The following is a 23239-nucleotide window of genomic DNA, read 5'->3' as shown; positions in this document are numbered from 1 at the left end:
TTGTTATTTGTTTACAGAGCACTTATAGCATTAATCTTGTACTTAAAATCAAAAACTTGTGTATACTCAGAATTTATTAAACAACATGGATCAGAAGGAAATAATGACTTTAGCTTAAAAGCCAGTACTGAGACTCATGGGCAGAAACTGTCAAGTCCCTGGTGGTGACCAGCACTGTTTCTCATGTTTAAATGCTCCAGAGTGCCTAAAATACAACTACAAAATAGACATTCAAATGTTTACTGAATTAAATTACAATGTGGAGAATATTAGGAAATCCTGATAGAATATAAATTAAATTTTAATATTTTAGAAATAGATCTATTTAATTTCTTTTTAATAAGTCCACATAACTCCATATGGATTTTTATTTCTAATATACTTGCTCTGTAATATCTAAAGAGGATACAGAGAGACTGCTCTTGAAATGTTTATTTGAAATGAAATGGTTATAAAGCATTCACAATATGACTTTTTTTTTTTTCATCTGGGAAGTGTTAGACACAATATGACTTAAAAAAAAACTTTTTTGCTCATCAGCTGAGAAAACCACTCATGGCTTTGGCTTAAGCAAAAGAAAGTCCCATCAACTGCTTAAGGTAGATAGATTTTATTTTGTAGTTTTAATCCTGGTTCTTCAATTCATGTCTAGTTCAGCTATAATGAACCTAAGAAGGATCACAATATCAAATCTGAAATATTCTCATACATCATAGAGTCAATGTTATGAATTCCCTTTAGGATGCTCTCATTTGGGATAATCTGAAGAGCCAAAGTTTTATGTCCATTTGGCTAAAGGGTAATGTGATTTTATATGCATTGAATTCTGGGTACAGTCCATTGGCTTCACTGATACCAAGTTTAATTTCTAGTAGGGAGGGGTTCAGAAGATAATCATTTATATATTTTTAAATGCAGACTTATAGCTGGTGACTGATGAAGTACCACCAAAATTTTTTACTTAAGTAATGCCTAATGCTGTGGCAGGAGGAAGGTTCATGAATCTCTTATTTTGTTGATTTGTTAGCAGCGAATGTCAGAGACCAACAGAAAATATAGCTTAGTAAACTGATCATGCTAAGTACCACAGATGTAGACAGCAGAGTATTGCATTAACATGGAAAATTTGCAGGAAAGGGTTGACTGTGTGTAGATCAGCAACTTTTGCTTTTTGAAACAGGGCAACAGAGCCTTCATCTGCTTAAATCTCAGTAGACTGGGGGCATGCTAATGTTGGGCAAGTCACACTATGCTCCATTTCAAGGCTTCTTTATTGTGTTTTATTTTTATTTTTTTAGGAGCACTACCATAGGTCACTGTAATCTTGATCTCCTGGGCTAAAGTGATCCCCCCACCTCAGCCTCCGGAGTATCTGGCAACTACAGGCATGCACCACCATCCTAGGCAATTTTTCTTTTTTCGTCTTTTTTTTTTTTTTTTTTTTTAAGATTCAGGGTCTCACTATGTTGCCCAGGCTGGTCATGATCTCCTGCCCTCAAAAAATCCTCCCATCTCAGCCTCAGTAGCTGGGATTACAGGAGTAAGCCACCTTGCCAGCAGAGCTTCTTAAAACACTACAACTTGGGACTTGGGTACTAGGAGGGGAGGTAAACAAATATTTTGGTTTCTATATAGCTAAATAGCAAAGTTGAAGTGCTGGATCAAGTTAGGAATCTGGATAAGATTCATTACTGCTTTTAGCCCTTTGATATCAGCAAGCTCTACTCCACAAAGAAATGAGGAGATAAGAACATAAGATTACATGAACCTAAAGATATGAATAGATCTAATCCAAAGTATCAACTATTACCACAAAGAAGTATTCCATAACAGCAAATCATAAAAACATAGTAATGGTACCTAGATAAATAGGATCCTTTTGTGGACATGAGCCCACAGTTTAGACATACAAATGACTTTTATGGGAGAGTAAAGTTACTTTTGAAAAGATAACCCTTTCTCCAAAAACATGTAGCAAAATAATCTGGCAAACCAAAGGACCTACAATTTAGAGATAGGAAGAGTGGAACTGGTAGGTGAAGATGGGTGGAAATCCCCCTAACAATTAGTCTGGGTTAAAAAAAATCCAATAAAAACAACTTGGGCTGGGTGTAATGGCTCACACCTGTAATCCTAGCACTCTGGGCGGCTGAGGTGGGAGGATCGCTTCAGGCTAGGAGTTGGAGACCAGCCTGGGCAATAGTCCATTTGTACAAAAAAATAGAAAAATCAGCCGGGAGGATGAGGCAGGAGGATTGCTTGAGCCCAGGAGTCTGAGGCTGCAGTGATCTATGATGATACCACTGCACTCTAGCCCAGGAGACAAACCAAGATTCTGTCTCCAAGAAAAACAAAAGAAAGAAAGAAAGAAAGAAAAAAACCCAAACAAGGAACAACAAAGACAGAGTCTACTAATTTTCTAATTGTGATCAACTACTATAAACAACAACCCAGAAAATATCTCTACAGAAGAAAAGAACTGGTGAATTTCAGGTAAGGCAGACAGAAGAAATAGAAGAAACAAACAAGCAAACAAATAAATAAATGAGGAAGGGAAGGGAAAGAACATAGACACACATGGAAGGCAATGAATGTGGTAGAGCAAAGGCCTTTGTTCTAGGTAAGCATTGTGTAATAATTAACTTAGCTTTTCTAAAACTCAGTTTCCCCATTGCACACAACATTGTGAGCCTAGAATTAAATTATCTATATGGTCTCCCAGCTCCAAAATGTTAAGAGTTCATTATGGGGGAGGCAGGAAGGAAAGAATTCAGTGGCTGCAATATCTGGAAGAAAGCAGATTTTAAGTTTTGCCCTGGCCTCAACAGCAGAAATGCTGATAATAGGGCAGGACCATAGGCAGTGCTTCTTAAACTCTAGTGTGCGTAAGAATCACTGGGGATATTTATTAAAACACTGATTGGCCAGGCCCCAGTCTTGGACTTTTTTGTGCAGGTCTGGGTGAAATTCCCGCATTTTAATTTCTAACAAGCTTCCCAGTGATGCTGCTGGTTTGGGACCACACATGGAGAAACACTGTCCTAGAGAGTAAGTGGCAGAGGGCAAACGAACATGGATATTTGGGGAAAAAAGTTGGCTAGATCGCTCTTATTTCTTGGTGGGGAAAAAAGGATTGATTACCTGTAAGGTGACTGATAAATAAATGCTGGAATAACTTGTTTCCTCTGCTGACCAAAGATTTGTTGTTGACCAAAGCTTAATTCTTGTATATAGTTATTTTATATAATGGTTTATAATATGAATTTGGTATCATACTTGTTAAATTCTTCAAAACTTCAACCTTCAAAACTATATAAATGGAAATTGTCATGTAAAACTGGGATCATAAGCTAGACATTCTACTTATGGATCTTGAACATCGCAGAATAATTACATCATTTGATTTTTTAAAAGAAAATCCATGCTAACACTTAAAAAAACGATGTATAGTAACTTTTTCTTAAAGAATGATGTGTTTTATACATGAAATTTTCAGATAATGGAACTTGAAACAAAAAAACTTGCTCATATTTTAATCATTTCAGAAGGATATTTTTCTGTATAGAAAACGTGACTTTCATTATCCACTGTCATCATAATACACACAATAGCCTAAGTTCTATAATGAATAACACCTCTGGGACCAGAGTTGTATGAAACCATTCACTTTGACACTGAATGAACCCAGAGTTCTGTAGGTTTGCCATCTCTACTGTCTTGTTTATCTCAGTCCCACGCAAGCTATTAGCTATTATTATTTCTCACTGTATTCACCTCTAAGTTGCATGTTAAATTGGTATACTTTTCTTACTTGGAATTAATAGTGACTCTACAGAATGGAATATGCTTATAGGCTTTAAGAAGTTATTTTCTTGAGATGACTTTTAAATGGTTGTTTATTTACTACCAGATTTTCCGGTTGGTTGAGTTGTTGCTGGCAGTAGGGAAGTGGGGTACTACCAGACTTTGTGTATTTTTTTGATATAGAATGCTGAATCAGAGAGACATGGAAGCCCTTAGGGCAATGTTAATATAACTAGTAAAGGAATTATAGTTCTGTTCACTTACAGGGTAATGTGGCTTAGGTCACTCTTCTTTCCAAAACTCTCAAAAACTTACCAACCCTGGAATACTATGTGAACATTCTAAACATTTCACTGCCTTCGTACAACTTGTTTGAAAGTAGAAAGCTTTACAGAGTAACAAAATTCAAGTCAGCTACAAGGTAAAGAAGAAATGTAAGGTGAATCTCATGAGGAAAAAGAGCAAAATCTTCTATGAACTGATCACAGGGGAATTCCTAATGTTGGTATCTTAATATTATTGCTCAAAGTTATATAAAGAGATCATATTTACTGACCTGGGGAATGCTGGGAAGTTGCAAGTGAGGTCATGGAATTAGAGAGGTTAAGGTTGGCAGTGATACTAAGCTGGCTCTGCAGTGCAGGAGGGTAAGGAGATGTGGGTGTCAGGAGGGACTCCTCACTGGTTTCTTCATCAATTCCAGGCAAGTACGTGTCAATCAAGGCATCAAGAAACTTAACAATAAGCTCAGCATAGTCTGGGATTTGTGTTTGCTGTAATGGAAAATAGGAAATTATTTTAGCTCCTTTTTTTTTTTGTAAATTCCCTCTGAAGCCAAAAAAGATTAATTCAATTTTTGTTTTGGGCTTAATTTACTATTTTTCTTGCTTCGTTTATACTACTCATCATTAAAAAAAGGGATCTGGAGTAACATTTACAGACTACCACAGGACTTACAGAACTGGGAGTTCTATTCAGCTTACATTTAAAGCTTCCAGATGAGCCTGCAATTTCTGAAAGCCATGTACAAGACAGACTGAATTTAATACTGAGACAATACAATCATCAGGAATGATGTGTAGCCAATTTTCCAAAACGGAGAAAATGAGCAGAACATCATCATTCCAACTGCCATGAGGATATATCCACTCACTAGACACTGTGAAGGGCTCAGTGGGTTACTGGCAATCTAACTACAGAAACTTCTGTGTGACATACTTATTTCTGGGACTTCAGGTCCACCTTTTTAGTGACAACCTTTGCATGTCAATGGATATTCAGTACTAGTGAAATGAAATAAACTAAATACCCAGTTCTTAAAATTGGAACAAGTTTCAGATAATTCATGTTGATACAGTACCCCTTATACTTAGAACACTGCAGTAGGTACCATTCAGGGAAGAAACAGAAGTCCTGCCTTCAAGGAACTTTGATCATTTTGGAGAAAGACCATTTACAGAGAAAATAATTAAACACATATTATGCAGCACTATCAAAACTAATGCCAATCAAAGAACAAGCTGAATAGGAGCAAGGGAGGATATATCTAGAGAGGAATGAATCTAATCCAACAGACTGGAAGTAGAAATGTTTTCATGAGGTAGATTTTAACCATAGGTGATGCTTCTTGCTAGTCACAAGTTAAGTGTGTGCATTAAGACTATCAAATACATAAAGGACTAAGGACAGAAAAGTTTTACAGAGGTTTATCATACCCTTCTGAAAAGATGAGCATAAATTGAGGCTTTTTTAATAAAGATGAAAATACAAACATATTAAAGGTGCTGTCTCTTGGAAAAAATCCTGTGGTGAAAAACTTTTCATAAAAATAGCATAGCTTATCATGAGTTATTGTTCTGCTGTTCAGCATATTGTGTGTTTTAAAGCAGGTGTGCTAATGTGGATAGAAATTTTTGTTTTGTCAAAAGTTAGAAAAAATATATTTTCTTACCTTTGAAAAGGGTCCTGCAAACCTCCATAAGCCATTAAAACCAAAACCTGCAACAAATCAAATGTCACTCTTATAACAAGTAAGACATCTTTTAATCATAACAAAATTAAGTTGTATAGCTGATGATATATAAAACCTATGCACATATTGACAACATTTTTTTAGAATGAGTGTCAAAGCAGACTAAAACCTACTCAAAATATAGTCAGTATAAAACCATATTTTAATTTTAAAAAGTTGTCAACCAGTTATTAATATATTGAATATATAATTGAGAATCAGAAAATGGCCTTTGGAAAGAAAAATATCAACAATCCTATCCCTTATAAAGAATTCTGCAGTCAGTGCATTCTACAGCAGTGTGCATGTTAGCAAGTTCAACCATCCTTCTCCCGATATATTTATTTACTTTGCAGGTAAGATGTTTGGTATTGTGGTGGGGACTCTTCATGGTATACCACACTCTGCACAATTCCGTGGATCGGATTTAACAAATTTGGATCTTGGCACAATGACAACAGGGTGTTGATCTTAGAGTCCAACAAATTGTGCCTAAAGAAATAAAAGTCAACAGAGGAACATTTTAGAGGAAAATTAAATTAAAATATATACTGGAAAACATAACATATATTCCCGCGAACAATGTGGCAAAATGGAAGGGAGATGAGTATTTTTTACTTTCTGGTGCATTTCTACATTTTCCAAATTTTCTATAATCAACGAGTGTGTGTGTGTGTAGGCTTTTTTGGTTTGTCTTTTGTTTTGTTTTTAGTCATCAGGGAAAATGTGGTAAAAACAAACAACTAATAGTGTCCTATAACCATGTTTAACCACATATGGTGAATGTTTGCTTAAGACAAGGTTGGCTCTGTCTGCTACTTAGCATGCATTAGGACTACTTTCTACTGTCTGTCGGTATGTACACACGCAGTTAAAATTAAATTTAATATTAAATCAGTGCTTAATAAATGCTGAATGAGATCAAATAAGGAAAGCAAAACTAGTTTGGAGGGGGTGGAGTATATGATTCAATTGAAACTTAGGAAAAAATTAACTATTCCTAACCTGACTACACTCCACTAATAAAAATAACTGAAATGTAACTATATAAAACTCTGAAATTTTAAAATGAGATTAACCAAAATAAAAGAAAATAATGACACAACATAGAAGGCCTAGATCAGGAACAGAATTTCCCAAGTTTCTTCGGGCTATTTACATTTGAACACTTTTAGGTTAATACTATTTTAGCCTTTTTTTTGAGACAGAGTCTCACTCTGTTGCCCAGGCTAGAGTGCCATGGCGTCAGCCTAGCTCACAGCAACCTCAGACTCCTGGGCTCAAGGAATCCAACTCACTGCCTCAGCCTCCTGAGTAGCTAGGACTACAGGCATACACCACCATGCCCAGCTAATTTTTCTATGTATTTTTAGCTGTCCATATAATTTCTTTCTATTTTTAGTAGAGATGGGGTCTCACTCTTGCTCAGGCTGGTCTTGAACTCCTGAACTCAAACAATCCACCTGCCTCAGCCTCCCAAAGTGCTAGGATTTCAGGCATGAGCCACTGCACCCGGCGGTATTTTAGCCTTTAATAGAGAATAAAATTCAGCTCCCAAATAGGAGAGCAATTTTGTTTTCACTCAGCTGTAGATAAATACAGAAGCTCTAACTAAAAGGAAAACCAAACAGGTATGATGATTTAAATATAGCAGTTTAACAGTTTGCTCCTAAGTGAGGAAAATGAGCAATGCTTATCAAGATCAATCACTTAAACAAATCAAAAAGATTTAAAAAAAATGTCTTTCTTAATAGGTCAAAACTAGTTTTAGTCACCATTAAACCCACTGTCTTAAAGCTAAAATCACTACCACACTATCTCACTTTTTCCTCTTTGCAACCAGTAGACATTACTGGGTAATATTTTTCCTAAGCCTTTATAAAGCATTTAACTTAAAGACAGGTACATAGGTTAACTAAAAACGTAAGTAGATACCATGGAAGACCCCAAAAAGAATAAAAAAGGAGATACTTACACAACAGGAAAAACCTTGGGAAACACAACACTGGCCTCCGCTAAGTATTCATAAAGAATTCGTTGATCAAACTCATCTGTGGTATATTTTACCAGTGTAGCCTGCCAAGATGCAAAAAAGTAAACAAACATGTTTACTTTGTGGCTGAATTGTTATCTGTTTTGGTGAGAAGGAGAAGACTGTCTTCCATTTATGATTTTAATATTTAAGGGCCTCCTGAGAGTAGATTGGAATAAAAACGTGAAGAAAAACAACCCTCAAAAAGGGGAAATCCTTACTAGAACAGTAAGAAGCAGCGCTTGGATCTTCGGATCAGTAAGTACTTCTTCATCCAAGAGAACATTTGATTCAGAAACTGAAACTTTACGTAAGTGTGGGTGCTGTTGTGATGAGGAAATCCTCTGAGTTTCTGCAGTAAAAAATAGAATTAACATGATCAGCTTTGTTAATCAAACACCTGGACAACCACTTCGTCTAACATATTTCAATGTTACTCCTAAAATTCAATAGGTTTTTTTAGTAGACACTTAAAATATCAACATAAACATCATATAGAATCACTATTCACCTACACAAAAGTTTTGGCTAGCTATTTACAATGCTGTGTATCATATATATGATACTTTTTATACAAGTTTCAGGGTAACTGTCAATTTAAGGACTGTAGAGCTTATCTTTCAAAAGAGAGCATATGTTTCTGTATTTCATCCCAATGATTCTAAGAAATGGTTGGAAAGTAAATATGGCTTTAATGTACTCTCCCACCTTACTCTCTATGATCTAGATCAATTATTAACTTTGTTTCTCACCCATTTCATAATCAGTTTCTGCTACTCTCCTCATTTTGGGGGGTGTTGTGATCCCTGATTCCATTTCTTGCCTTTTAGGAGCCTTTGTGTCGGATATCAAGTGATCAAAACTTTTCCTTGTTCCTATAAACAAAAGTTACAGAATATGGAAGTTCATTAACCACAGTGTCTATGAATAAGAAAATACTAAAAAGAAAATGTCTGGACATAAAGTGTTTAAGCTTTCACTTAAGGACCCAAAGAAAGATCAAACACATCCCTGGAGCAGCGTTTCCTTTATTCTCCATCTTCTCAAAGGGTTTTGTTTCCACAGCTTTCTGTTTCAGGATAGGATGTACCTTACCAGTCCAAATTAAACTGACATTAGGTTCACTACATTCAAGGTAAACCAAACTCTACCAACAAATACAATTACTGATAATAAATACAAAGGTATGCACTGTTCAATAGCAAAGATCAACTATGTCTGAATATCCTTTTCAATTTAAGAAATTCTGCTGGTGCTAAGATTTAGCCATTATTAACATATGAGGAATTTCCAAACTTATACAAAGACCAAAGTTTGATTACATTAATATTAGGTTATTAAGTATGAAATATCTGATTTTCTTAAGTACTAAACTCGACAGTTGATATCTCTGACATTTCACTTTGACACTTCTTGTTTATTTTCATTGTGAAGGTACATTCTCAGTCTTTCAGATGCACATTTTGGCTTGTGATTATCTTTCAGATTTTTTTTTCAGAGCAATTTTTGTGAAACCATGGATAAGTCAAAAATCTGTGTTATTTTTGAATATGAGTTCCATCATGGAACCAATGCAGCATCGACAGCTCGAAATATCAGCAAAGTGTTTGGGAAGAATGTGGCTAATGAACACACAGTACATTGATGGTTTGAGAAGTTCCGTTCTGGTGATTTTAATCTTCAAAATGAGCCACGTGGGAGACCTGAGACCAAGGTGGATAATGATGAGCTGAAAGCTGTAGTGGAAGCGAATCCATCTCAACCTAGGCATGAATTAGCAGCAAGGTTTTATGTTACTATTCCAACAATATCAGGCCATTTGAAACAAATGGGCAAGGTGAAGAGGCTGGATAGATGGGTTCCACATGAATTAAACGAGCATCAGAAGAGAAATTGTTTTGAAGCTTGCCCTTCTTTGCTGTCACAATATAAAGGTGAACCATTTCTATGTTGTATTGCTATATATGATGAAAAATGGATGCTTTCTGACAATCACAAGTGCTTGGCGCAAGGCTGAGTAAAGATGAAGTGCTGAAACACAGTCCAAAACTGACTATTCATCAAAAAAAGCTAATGGTGTCTGTTTGGTGGTCCAGCTCTCATATTATCCACTATAGCTTCATGAAACCTGGTCAATCGATTAGAGCAGATATCTACTGCAACCAACTGGATGAAATGATGAAGATGCTTGCGATTAAGCTGTTGAGACTGGTCAGTAGAGACAGGCCAATCCAATTGCAAGACAACGCTCCACCACATGTCACACAAACAACGCTGCTCAAACTATAGAAGCTGAACTTGGAAACTCTTTGTCATCCACCATATTCACCAGACCTTGCATCAACTGACTATGACTTCTAGGATTTGGACCACTTCTTGCAAGGAAAAATATTCAATTCTCAACAAGCTTTGGAAAACACCATTCGTGATTTCATTGCCATTCACTCTCCAGGCCTCTTTGCTGCTGGCATACGCAAGATACAGTTAAGATGGCAAAACTGTGTCGATAGTTTTGGCGCATACTTTGATTAATTGTACTGTTTCTTGTTTTACATATAATAAACTACATTTTTGATTTGAAATTGGACATTTCATATTTAATGACCTAATAATTTTTCAAGTTTTGAAAAACCGATGTGCATGCCTGCAAGTACTGAAGAACAGATACACTGGGAGACGCTTCAAAAATAGCAAGTAGCATTATCTCCCACTTGGTTTTGCATTTCCCTAATCATGTATTATACTAATATTAACTGCCTTTCTACTATTTAAAGTAAAAGTACTGAAAGCAGATTATTTGGAACTCATATATTTCTGTTCTTTATATTCAAAGAACTTCTCTTAATCTTTTTGGTGCAGCTTGAAGAAACAATCTGCAATATTTTTGACAGTATTATTTTTTTAAAGTCAGAATTGAAGCCAATATGATAAACTCTGACAAGTGAACACTTGAGAAATACAATATTCTATTAACTTCAAGTACTAATAAACACTAATAAATATTCATAATAGTCATATATATCAAGGCCAAGTAATTACAGCCCAAAAGGATCTAGTCCAGCCTCCTCATTTCACACACTTGCAAACTGAGGAAGCCATAAGCAGTCAGGCGATGAGCCTAATGTGGCATGGTTAGGGATCCAGTTAACGATCAGATTGAAAACTCAGGTTTTCTAAAACCAATCAGTGCTTTCCATACTGTATGAGATTAGGATGCTACTCTCTACATTTAGTTTTCCTACCTTTGTCACTTTTTTTTTATTTTACTTTCTGCATTCTTCCTGGGAGATCTCATTCTGCTCCCATAGCTTCAACTATCTATGAGTTAATCAACTCTAAATGCTTACTCATTTACTTCTCTCTTCCTGAATTCCAGATACATCTTTTCTCTTAGATATACATCCTAGATGTCCTGAAAAGATCTCATATATAATATCAACCAACCTAAATTTATCATGTAATGTAAACACACTAGTCCTGATCTCTATGAATGGAATCACTATCCAGCCAGGTTTTGAAACTAGAAACTTCTGACATCCTTCACAGTGTTCTCCTTCCCGCCCGCCCCAATCAATCAGTCAGGCACTAAGTCTTGTCAGAAATTCATCTATCTTCCCAAACATGATTCTCTCTCTCTCTCTCTTTTTTTGGAGACAGAGTATCGCTCTGTAGCCCAGGCTAGAGTGCAATAGCATCATCATAGCTCACTGCAACCTCAAACTCCTGGGCTCAAGTGATTCTCCTGCTTCAGCTTCCTAAGTAGCTGGGATCACAGGTGCACATCACCAAGCTTGGCTAATTTTTAAAATTTTCTGTAGAGACGGCGTCTTGATATTGCCCAGGCTGATCTCAAACTCCTGGCCAAAAGCAATCCTCCAACCTCAGCCTCCCAAAGTAACAGGATTACAGGTGTGAGCTCTTTTTTTTAAAAAGAGATGGGGTTTCGCTATGTTGCTCAGGCTGGTCTCAAACTCCTAGGCTCAAGCTATCCTCCTGCCTCAGCCTCCTGAGTAGCTGGGACTACAGGTGTGTACCACTGCACCTGGCTCCAAACCTGATTCTTCTCCATGCTCCCATTGCTCTTGCCTTAGTGTAGGCATAAGTTTGATTGGACTGCTGTATTAATTCTCTTAAGTGGTCCCTTGCTAAAAATCTCTTCCTATTTATCCACATTGCTGCCAGAAAACCTTTCTAAAAAATAAAATTTGGTCATGTTCCTCTCCTACTTAAAGATCTCAGCTCAATACACAAGGCTAAATCTCTTCACACGGCATACAAAGTCTTTAACAATCAAGTTCCAATCCTTCCCTAGCCTTATTTCCTATCCCATTCCCCATGATGCTATGATCTATTGCCAGTGGCTTTCCTGACTTTTCTTTATTCATGCTATTCCCTCCTCTCTTGAATACATGCCCTTCCTTATCGTGTGTCTACATTGTAAGCATGTATTAAATCTTTTTTTTTTTTTGAGACAGAGTGTCGCTTTGTTGCCCTGGCTAGAGTGAGTGCCATGGCGTCCGCCTAGCTCACAGCAACCTCAAACTCCTGGGCTTAAGCGATTCTACTGCCTCAGCCTCCCCAGTAGCTGGGACTACAGGCATGCGCCACCATGCCCAGCTAATTTTTTTTATATATATTTTAGTTGTCCAGATAATTTGTTTCTATTTTTTAGTAGAGACGGGGTCTTGCTCTTGCTCAGGCTGGTCTCGAACTCCTGACCTCGAGCGATCCACCCTCCTCGGCCTCCCAGAGTGCTAGGTTTACAGGCGTGAGCCACCGCGCCCGGCCACATGTATTAAATCTTTAAGACACAGCTCAAATGTTACTTCCTCTCTGTAGTTTTTCCTAATTTCTCCAGATCTTTAGTTTCCCCCATCAAGACATATCAATTTAATGGCACCTGGGAGATACTGTTGTGACTGGCTGACTGTAAGTCTTAGCCAGCAAACTATAAACTCTTCCAGGGCAGAGACCATATCTTTTTCACCTAGCACATGGGTTGAATGAATTCAATACTACATTTTTTTCTGAAGTTAGTTTTTCATTTACAACCTCCTTGGCATCAAAATCCAGAATTATAATACAAAACACAAAGTAACCAAGAAACTCCTAGAAGATTACTAATGGCAAAACATTAACAGAAGGGAACTCAAACAAAAGTTAACAGACCTATACAACTGGCAAGAGTGATTAACATTTGTGGTTTCTATTTCTTTCATGGTTTACTGGCACATTATTTATGTCATGCTTTGTGGTATGTTCACTAATTTCCTTATAAACACAAACATTTCCCCAATACCTTAAGATACTTAAATATGCTTGTGTGGATAACTGAAATCCACTGAACCATTCACAATGCTGGTCACTGAAATACGGATCTCAATGTATTCCAGTAACAAAACTTTAGTCAGTGGAATACAAGAGCATCTTTGCATTTCCTCTGTGGTGCAGGGTAGGATCAGTGGACTCTCATTCATTTACTTTCAGTTACTGACACGGGAAAGGGTCTCACAGCATTTTAGGTATACTTCTCATAGACAAATGTTGATGTAATTAAGCAATCAACTTTCAAGAATTATGTCTTCTTGAAAAATATCTTAAATTTTTGTCTTTTCAAAAAAAATATGGCAAACAGTATTATTACAACTTCATATCATATTGATGTATTCTGTTCTCAAATGATAATTTTGGGAAATATTAATATTTTGTTAAAGGTCCTGAGTGCAGCAAGACTCTTTCTTTCTCATAGGTATTTATCTAATGTCTTTGCTACTCCTATTCCCTTCTGCCCAGGCAAGGAAAAACAAAAATAAGGAAAGCCACAATATTTTTAGTCTAATAATCAGAAAAAACTGTTTCAAGGTCCTATTCTCATTTCTCTCTCTCAACGGATATGGCTTAACTGAGATCTCAAACTCTCTTTTAATTTGCATCAAAAACTTTGCTGCGTCGAAACAGAAAATTTTGATAATCTTGAACAGTTTCAAATAATTTTCCAAGAGTGAAAGTATCTGACCATTTAAAAAAGTAATTTAAAAACTTCTACATAATTTAGATAAACTAACCAAGCAGCTTCTTAGTGTTGGCCTGAGAAGGCTGCCCCATGTCCAAGCTCATGGATTTCCTGGCTCGGGGACTGGTCTGGCCCACAGTTGGATAGGTGGCTGCAAGGTACCCTTCAGAACCTTTGGGAGAAGACCATGGCTGATTCTCCTTTAGTGTCCTGGGAGATTAAAGCAATCGAGAAGAATTAATTAACATGATGACAAATACAACCTGTATGCCCCTTCTAAGTGACTGTCCTATTTCCCAATGACAGCAATCAATTAATTTAAAACTGCACTTTAAAGGGCTTTAGGGAACAAAGTCAATGTATCCCCAGAAGTATCAACTTTTTTGCCACAGTATCTTATATAAAAAATTAATTTAAAAAATTATATATATTTATGGTGTTCAACACGATGTTTTAAAAGATGTAAACACAGGCCGGGCACGGTGGCTCACACCTGTAATCCTAGCACTCTGGGAGGCCCAGGTGGGAGGATCACTCAAGGTCAGGAATTCGAGACCAACCCGAGCGAGACCCTGTCTCTACTAAAAATAGAAAGAAATTAGCTAGACAGCTAAAAATATATAGAGAAAAAAATTAGCCGGACATGGTGGCACATGCCTGTAGTCCCAGCTACTCGGGAGGCTGAGGAAGAAGGACTGCTTAAGCCCAAGGGTTTGAGGTTGCTGTGAGCTTAATGCCATGGCACTCACTCTAGCCCGGGCAACAGAAGGAAACTCTGTCTCAAAAATAAATAAACAAATAAATAAAATAAAATAAAATAAAATAAAATAAAATAAAATAAAATAAAATAAAATAAAGTAAAATAAAATAAAATATGTATACATTCTGGAATTGCTAAATCAAGCTAATTAACATATGCATTACCTCACATACTTAACATTTGTGGTGAGAACACTTAAAAGTGACTCTCTCAGCAATTTTCAAGTATATAATACATTGTTATTAACCACAGTCATTATGTTGTTTTATAGATCTCGAACTTATTGCACTGGGTTTTTTTTTTTTTTTTTTTTTTTTGAGACAGAGTTTTGCTCGCATAGAGTGTAGAGGTGTCAGCCTAGCTCACAGCAACCGCAAACTCCTGGGCTCAAGCGATCCTCCTGCCTCAGCTTCCGGAGTAGCTGGGACTACAGGTGTGCGCCACCACGGCTGGCTAATTTTTTTTATTTTTGGGAGAGACAGGGTGTCACTCTTGCTCAGGCTGGTGCACTGATTTTTTAATCAGGGAAAATCAAGTCTAAATGGGCAATTGAATTTTTGGTTTAAAAATCAAGAAAATCAAACCTAAATTTATACTCTGACAAGGGAACACAGGCAAACTCATTTTCTCCTTTTCATAACTCAAAGAAATATAATCATGGGAATGACTGAAGAATAAGACTACTGAATACCAAGTATGTCTGGAAAACTTTTGCATACGTTGTTAAAATCTCAGTGGGAAACTATTCAGGGCTTTGTATCAAAAAGTAGAATGTTGATATTGAATAACATAAGTTCTACAAATAGAAAATTATTTTTATATGTTTAACACTGCCCCTAAACCTTAAAGATACTTTCATTTAATCGAAAATTTAGAAAAATCACCAAATGATGCCATTTTCATGTAATTTCTCAAAGTTATACTGGAAAATACACTACCCCAAACCATGTACAGGGGACATAAATTTGATTATTTTATCATCTCAATCGGTACTATAGAAAACGTTTTAATAACTTTAGTGTGACATGAGTAAATATAACAAATGTGTTGGCATAGACATGTTCCTATAAATCTATATAGCTTAGTTTTCTATCACTAAGCATGTAATGTTGCTTATATTTCATGTTAGTTTTTTTCCCAGGCCTTTTCCTGCAACCCAGTACTTTCAAGATCATTTCTTCTCATTATTCAACTGGTTTGTGTGTAAAAGAGGCAAACTAATGTTAACATTAGCACAATTAGACTAGATGTAGAATGATAACTTTCCTACCACTAACCCACATAAAGTATATTTATAAAATGAGTTTTGATTTATACATTCTTCCTAGCCATCTCTAGGATCCCCCCTCCCCCACCACACTACCTGCTAGATTACTTGGCTGCTGGCCTCTATTAGCATGGAAAATTGAAAGCTCACTATAATTAGGTAATTACAGGAGAGCAAATCCACTTACCTATAGGTGGGGTCGCCATGATGGATGGGATATGTATCCATAGGAACATTTTCCATTGAAATATCAGTGAGAAGTAGTGACTTTCTATGTTTTAGGCTGCAGCGACTTCGAACCTCTTCAGACACTGTGAGTAAAGCTAAAAGGAAAAAGAAGGCAGATTAAAATATATAACAAATCACAAGTGTGACTTAAAACAGGATACACCTCTCACAACCTCCTAAAGAGGATAATACCTGTTAAAAGTGCATGTAAAGATCTCCATAAAGTATGAGGTTTAAGGATATCAAACACTTAGGACAGACTTGTTTATCTCAAAGGGTTTATAGTCTGTTTTGGAAGACTGTACATAAACATAAAATATACAAAGAGATTTAATAAGCACTTTATATTTTTCTTTCTTTCTTTCTTTTTTTTTTTTTGAGACAGAGTCTCACTTTGTTGCCCGGGCTAGAGTGAGTGCCGTGGCGTCAGCCCAGCTCACAGCAACCTCAAACTCCTGGGGTCAAGCGATCCTTCTACCTCAGCCTCCCAAGTAGCTGGGACTACAAGCATGCACCACCATTCCTGGCTAATTTTTTCTGTATATATTTTTAGTTGTCCAGCTAATTTCTTTCTATTTTTAGTAGAGACGGGGGTCTCGCTCTTGCTCAGGCTGGTCTCAAACTCCTGAGCTCAAAGGATCCACCCACCTTGGCCTCTCAGAGTGCTAGGATTACAAGCGTGAGCCACCATGCCTGGCCAAGCACTTTATATTTTTCAAGTGCTTTAATGTACATTTGGTTTCAACAAACATAAAAAGCAGGCAGGGGAGATATTATTAAGTTCATTAAGGAAAAATACTCTGAGATATTAAATGATTTGCTCAAGGTTATATGGTTCAAACAAAAAAGCTGTCACAAACTTAGTCTGCTAAACTGAGAATCAGCACTTTCCATCAAACAACTACATTCAAGAACTGTAGTATACATAAGTGCTAAGTGTTGCTGAGTAGAGAAACAAAAATCAGATAAGAGCAAATAGGGTAGGTTTAATGGAATGGTGTGGATAGGGAAGACACTCAGGTAAAATGGCATAAGGAGCGACTACTGAAGAGGCAGAAAGTCACTTGTAGGAGATGGCAAGTAGATTAGCTTAAAATAGCCCACCTATTTGGAGAAATAATAAAAAATGAGGCTTATGAAATTTAGAGAAAGAGGACAGAATCCGGAGAGCTGCTTAAGGACCCAGGATGCTAGGCTGAGGCATTCAGATTTTATGACAGATAACTGGGAGCCACTGTAGTGTCTTGAATCAAAGATGACAAAGGGATCACGTTTCAGATTTTAATGCAAATTCTTTCATAAGGAAAAATGTTTGGGCAAAACTTTCAAAATTTTAAACACCACTAAAGGACTGGACTATGAAGTCTTTACTCTGCCAAGCAACCAGCTGAGGTACCTACACATATCTGAACCTTTTTGGTGATCCTTAGATATAGATATGGTAAGACTAATTTTGTCTCTTGTGTTTTTACCTGCTAAGTAAGCCACGCTCTGTGTATTCACTTCAAATTTGTCACAATTTCTATGTTTGTTAACCAAAGTTAGTAGTGTATGCAAAATTCTGACTGTTCTTGCAACAATGGCAGGTGAAGGATGCCTGTACCCTACAAAAATAAAAAAAAAAAAAAAAAGAAAAACAAATAAGAAGTTAGTTCATTCTTTGAACAAGTATCTGTTGAGTTCTTATTCTGTGAGTAGCAACTCTGCAAGGAAAGGAAGTATGAGGGATAACTCCTGCCTTCTAAGAATAGCCATTTGGGAAGGTAAAACATACATATGTGAATAGTTAATTAATTACATAAAGGATTAAGTACCAAAAATGTGTAGAATAGAATAGTGTTCCCCAGAACCCTACTGTGCCCTTAGGGAAGAGGAAAATTAGGAGAGATGATAATCTTTCAGATCTTCCATTCCCTAAAGGAGCACAGGGAGTTCCCCTTAAGATTTTTTTTTTTTTTTCTGAAAATAGGGTCCTACTGCTTACAAATTCTTTTTTTTTTTTCTTTTAATTAAAAGAAAAAACCCTAATGACATAGGAAGTATATACTCTAGGAGCCAAAAAACCCTCCAGAGTTGATTAGAGGGTTTTTGATCTTTGACCAGCTTTTAATCATTAATACTACTCCATTTTAAAATAGGGGATTTGAACACTGAAAATATCTGGTATTCTTTTAGAAATATAGACTATGTAAGCACTTCATCAGTTCAGTTAGAGTCCCTCATCTTAGTATCCTTTAATAAAATCTTTTGAGCAATCCCTATTCACCTTAGAGATTAAAACTGTCAATATTTTTTGTATAAATTTTATAAGGAGATGAAATCACATACACATACACATACATTCACAGTGGTGGGTGTATGCATATATACCAGGTAAAACCTGGGGAAACCTCCATGATCCCTCAAGCCTAAGAATTATTTAAACTGATACAAAATTGTAGACTCAGGCTCTGGCTTGAATCTCTACTGTGGCCAAATCCAGTGCTGCCTAAGACCACTGGTTCATACCAGCTCATTATCCCAGGCCTTACTTTACACTTCTGTTTTGTCTCTGACCTACCATTAGATGCTGTTCCTGTTAACTGCACTCTCTGGCCATGATGGCCTCATGTTAATGAACCAAAGTTAACAAGCTGTGAAGTTAGCAATGGGGAGTGAAGCCAGGTCAGGCAGTAAATGAGCTCGTTCTAAGGAAGAGCTGGAGATCACTGGCTATAAATAATACAGAAATTTGGAGGGGTGGGAGTGAGGTACCAGAAAGATGAAGTTCTATGGTATAAAATAATAGTATTCATTAACAATAAACTAGAAATAAGTTGAAGAAAACCTGTGATTAAATCTCTAACACTTTTCAACATAATCAAATACTTACTGATTTGCAATATGTCTTATTTTGATAATCAGTAAGATACTTAAGTACTGTTACTAATAACATAGCTATTAGAAAACTCAGTATTTATGCATTTTAAAAGAATCAACTCACTTTTTTAGAAAAATATGATTTGATACGGAAATTAGGCTCTCTTAAAATACATATTGAACAAAACATAATTCATTAATACAGTTTGCATTTAAAGTAAGACATATGGGCTAAATTATTTTAATTTACTTCAAGTAATCAATTATTTTAATTACTTCTGGTTTCTTAATACTATTTCATAAAAATATTCCAACATAAGGCCTTTACCTTTTAAGAGATGTCCAACCAGTGCAAAGTTAAAGTTAGAGTTGAAATTGAGTCCAACAAAATGATCCATCTGCTTGCAATGCCATTCCAGAGGATTCCGGATTGCCATAAATACTTCCTCTGGACTCTATTAATAAAGACAATTATGAGATGGTTGATGAGGTTTGTACTGGAGCTTTCTTCAAAGGATCACTTACTGGTTTTTGTGTTCAACAGCTATGACAAGATTAATCCTTTCAAGCTGAGAGAAATTATTTTTGGATGACTACAGAAACCCATAGAACATTTTAGGTACTACAAATTAATTGGTAGAAGACAGTCAAGTATATAAATAATAAGGTGGAAGGTAAAACTACTTTGATTTATAATACAGAATAAGTCAATTTACAGCCTGGTGACTTTCTTTTTTTTTTTTTTTTGAACCAGGGTCTCTGTCGCCTTGGCTAGAGTGCAGTGGCGTGATCATAGCTCATTGCAACCTCAAACTCCTGGGCTCACACGATCCTCCTGCCTCAGCCTCCTGAGTAGCTGAGACCACAGGCACGCACTACCACGCCTGGCTAATTTTTTTTCTATTTTTAGTAGAGACAGGGTCTTGCTCTTGCTCAGGCTGGTCTCAAACTCCTGAGCTCCAGCGATGCTCCTGCCTTGGCCTCCCAGAGTGTTAGGATTACAGGTGTGAGCCACCGTACTGGGCTGTTCTGACAATGAAAATGCCAAGGCAGATACTCCTAAGATAAAACACTTCATTTGCAAATATTCTTAATATACACATATTCTTAATATACAAATAAATAGCCCAATAGCTAGATATCATTCTGACCATCATTGTCCCAAGACAACCCAGAAAAGAGCAATGGGAATTAGGAGAGGGGTCCCAGTCCCAAACTAGATGTATAAACAGGGACAAATTACTTCTTAGTTACTATTTTGTAAAATGGAGGTCTGATAAACTTTACAATACTGTCTACTGTTAAAATTTTGCTTCCACGCTTCCCAGACCCACAGATGTTCTAGGTCCACACTACATCTGGTAGGCTGAACAAATAATGTTTAGTCCAAGTTATCTTCATGCTTTAAACCATGATCTTGTTCTTTCTTTCCTTCTACCCATAGCTCAGTTAATTTCATTTCAGGCAAATTTCCTGTTATACACACATTCTGTCTTTAAAAACAATTGCTCTCTTTTTGCCTAGACTTTCCCCCTTTTTATCCAATGACAAAAGGAACATAATTTCATAGTATTTTATTTATTCCCTCCTCTATTCTCCATGAACCCAAATCCAAACCCAATCAAGGTTGACAAATGTTAAGAAGGATGCTAATGGTATACTTTAAAGTGAGATAAGGGCCATCTGTGGTGGCTCACGCCTGTAATCCTAGCACTCTGGGAGGCTGAGGTAGGAGGATCACTTGAGGTCAGGTAGTTCCGAGAGCAGCCTGAACAAGAGTGAGACCTGATCTCTACAAAAAACAGAAAAATAAGCCGGGGATGGTAGTGCACTCCTGTAGTCCCAGCTACTTGGGAGGCTGAGGCAGGAGGATTGTATGAGCCCAGGAGTTTGAGTTTGAGCTTGCAGTGAGCTATGATGACCGGGCAACAAAGCGAGACTCTATCTCCATCAATCAACTGAGATTAGGTAAAAGAAAAAAATTTGTAAAATTAAGTACCCAAAAACTTCCTTTAGACTCTCTTCCTTATCTACTAATTATATCTGTTTTTCATTAAGTAGCATTATTCAGTAAAAATAAGTTTACTTTTAGATCATTTCATTTGGGAAATAGAGGGTGGAGAATGCTAACTTCTACTTTAGGGTTATTAAAATTAAAAATAATGAATGTATAGTGCTTAGCATAGGGCCTGGCATGGTAGTTATTATTACTACTCAGTATTATTTATCCCTATCCTGTTTACAAGTATTGGGCTATACTGGTTTTTTTTGGTTACTTTTATACAGAAAATATTCATTAAAGTTTAAATAGGTCTTTATGAGCTGGTAAGGAACTATACTCACAATAACTTGCATTATGGAAATTCACGTATGGATTTCTAATGTTAAAAGAACAGCAACAATAAAAGAGGGAGGATTATTAAATGTGAGATCTAGGAATTCCAAGGGAAAGCTTGCTTACCTTGTCATTGAATATCCGGAGACTATCTAAGGTGTGTAGGTTTTGTTCAAGAAGTGCAGTACCTGCTGAATACAAGTTGACCTCATCGAGCTGCAGTACGGCCACAGCTACCCAAAAGAGGGCTTTGTGCAGGGGGGAGTCCTGGCAAAGGAGACATGTTCAAGGTTAATAAGATGAATCATGAGAAAATCTCATTCAAAACACACTATAGTACAAAATGAAGTGTGCTATCCCCCCAAATAATCCATGCTTTCTCACACAGCACGATAAATATAAATATAAATATCTTCCCATAAGGGCAAGATAAACATATGGGTAAGCTCTTTCCTGATCTTTTCCATGTGTGCAACTAAAGACACTGTTAGCTGGGATGACAACCCTAGCATCTCCTTTGACTTCTCCTGTTCTTTGATTCCTAAATCTAGTTACCAAGGTTTGTGGATTCATCTAGAGTAGTTTCTTACATGTCTGTTGTTTTTCTTGTTGCTAATGACGTTATCCCATGCCAACCTTCTTTATTTTAAATGTAGATTCTTTTTTTCTCCAGTTTCTCCCTACTCTAATTCACTATGCACACCACCACTAGAATGATCTAAGTCCTGCTCTGGTCATATTACTTGTCTGCTTAAAAACAGTACATTTCCGGCCGGGCGCGGTGGCTCACGCCTGTAATCCTAGCCCTCTGGGAGGCCGAGGCGGGTGGATCGCTCGAAGTCAGGAGTTCGAGACCAGCCTGAGCGAGACCCCGTCTCTACTAAAAATAGAAATAAATTATCTGGACAACTAAAAATATATATAGAAAAAAAAATTAGCTGGGCATGGTGGTGCATGCCTGTAGTCCCAGCTACTCGGGAGGCTGAGGCAGCAGGATCGCTTGAGCCCAGGAGTTTGAGGTTGCTGTGAGCTAGGCTGACGCCACGGCACTCACTCTAGCCCGGGCAACAAAGTGAGACTCTGTCTCAAAAAAAAAACAAAAAAAAACCAGTACATTTCCAAACTCCTTTCTGAACAATGCTCAATGTTAGATTAGGTCTTTACAATCTTCACAACTTTCCCTCTTGCTACTCTTTTGAAAAGTTTCTCCATTACAACTACAATCATCTACCCATCTTCGCTCCACTGTCCCAGCATTCCTGTACAGTCCTACTGCTATACCATTGCTGTTTAAGGCTTTCAACTTTCTCCCCTTCTCTCTACCTACATTAGATCCTACCTTTCTCTTTAATGTTAGTTTAAACCCTACCCTTTTCAACTTCTTGTCACTGTTAACCAGTACAGTAATCACTTGCTGCTCCGAATTAAAAGTATTTATTATTGGTAATCCTCATTTAGCATTGTGGTATATGGAAAAATACATAGACTTTAGAGTCTGGGAGAGAGTGGGTGAGTGGACAGAAGAAAAAAAAAGAAAAGAAAAGAAAAATAGAGTCAGGCAGCACTGGATGAGAATCATGGTTCTCTCTTTTATTAGATATGTGACCTTGGACAAAATACTTATTCTTTCTGAGCCCATTTTTACTTATAAGATGGGGATGAGAGAACTATTTTGTATGATATAAAATTAGGATGTTTGTAGAACATATAACCCAAATCGGGAACATAATAGGTATTTATTAATATTTCTCTGTAATCTCTTCCAAGTCTGGCGTATCTTTGTACTCTTTGTACTCAAATCACAGAATTATACAACTTTAGAATTGAAAGGTAATACCATGCTATAATCTAGTCTAGTTTACTCCTTTTGTTAATATGAAAACATAATGTCCAGACATGTTAAATGATTTGCTTAAGAGCACAAAGCTGA

General features: G+C 36.8%; 1 protein-coding gene across 2 annotated transcripts in view; it reads right to left on the bottom strand.

The window, feature by feature from the left end:
- The window catches only part of NF1 (neurofibromin 1), a 248794-nt gene that overhangs the window by 11762 nt on the left and 213793 nt on the right, over positions 1 to 23239 (bottom strand). For both annotated transcript variants that reach the window (XM_045525424.1, XM_045525425.1), the window contains 11 exons: positions 21436 to 21576; positions 19303 to 19429; positions 17588 to 17719; positions 16075 to 16210; positions 13913 to 14070; positions 8600 to 8722; positions 8069 to 8199; positions 7791 to 7891; positions 6165 to 6307; positions 5756 to 5802; positions 4361 to 4577 (listed from right to left, as the gene is read on the bottom strand). In XM_045525424.1, the coding sequence (XP_045381380.1) occupies positions 4361 to 4577; positions 5756 to 5802; positions 6165 to 6307; positions 7791 to 7891; positions 8069 to 8199; positions 8600 to 8722; positions 13913 to 14070; positions 16075 to 16210; positions 17588 to 17719; positions 19303 to 19429; positions 21436 to 21576 (1456 nt within the window). The remainder of the gene's footprint in view (positions 1 to 4360; positions 4578 to 5755; positions 5803 to 6164; positions 6308 to 7790; positions 7892 to 8068; positions 8200 to 8599; positions 8723 to 13912; positions 14071 to 16074; positions 16211 to 17587; positions 17720 to 19302; positions 19430 to 21435; positions 21577 to 23239) is intronic.

The sequence above is a fragment of the Lemur catta genome, chromosome 15 (assembly GCF_020740605.2).
Source record: "Lemur catta isolate mLemCat1 chromosome 15, mLemCat1.pri, whole genome shotgun sequence".
Taxonomy (NCBI): Eukaryota; Metazoa; Chordata; class Mammalia; order Primates; family Lemuridae; genus Lemur; species Lemur catta.
This window is presented reverse-complemented; position numbering and strand designations above follow the sequence as displayed.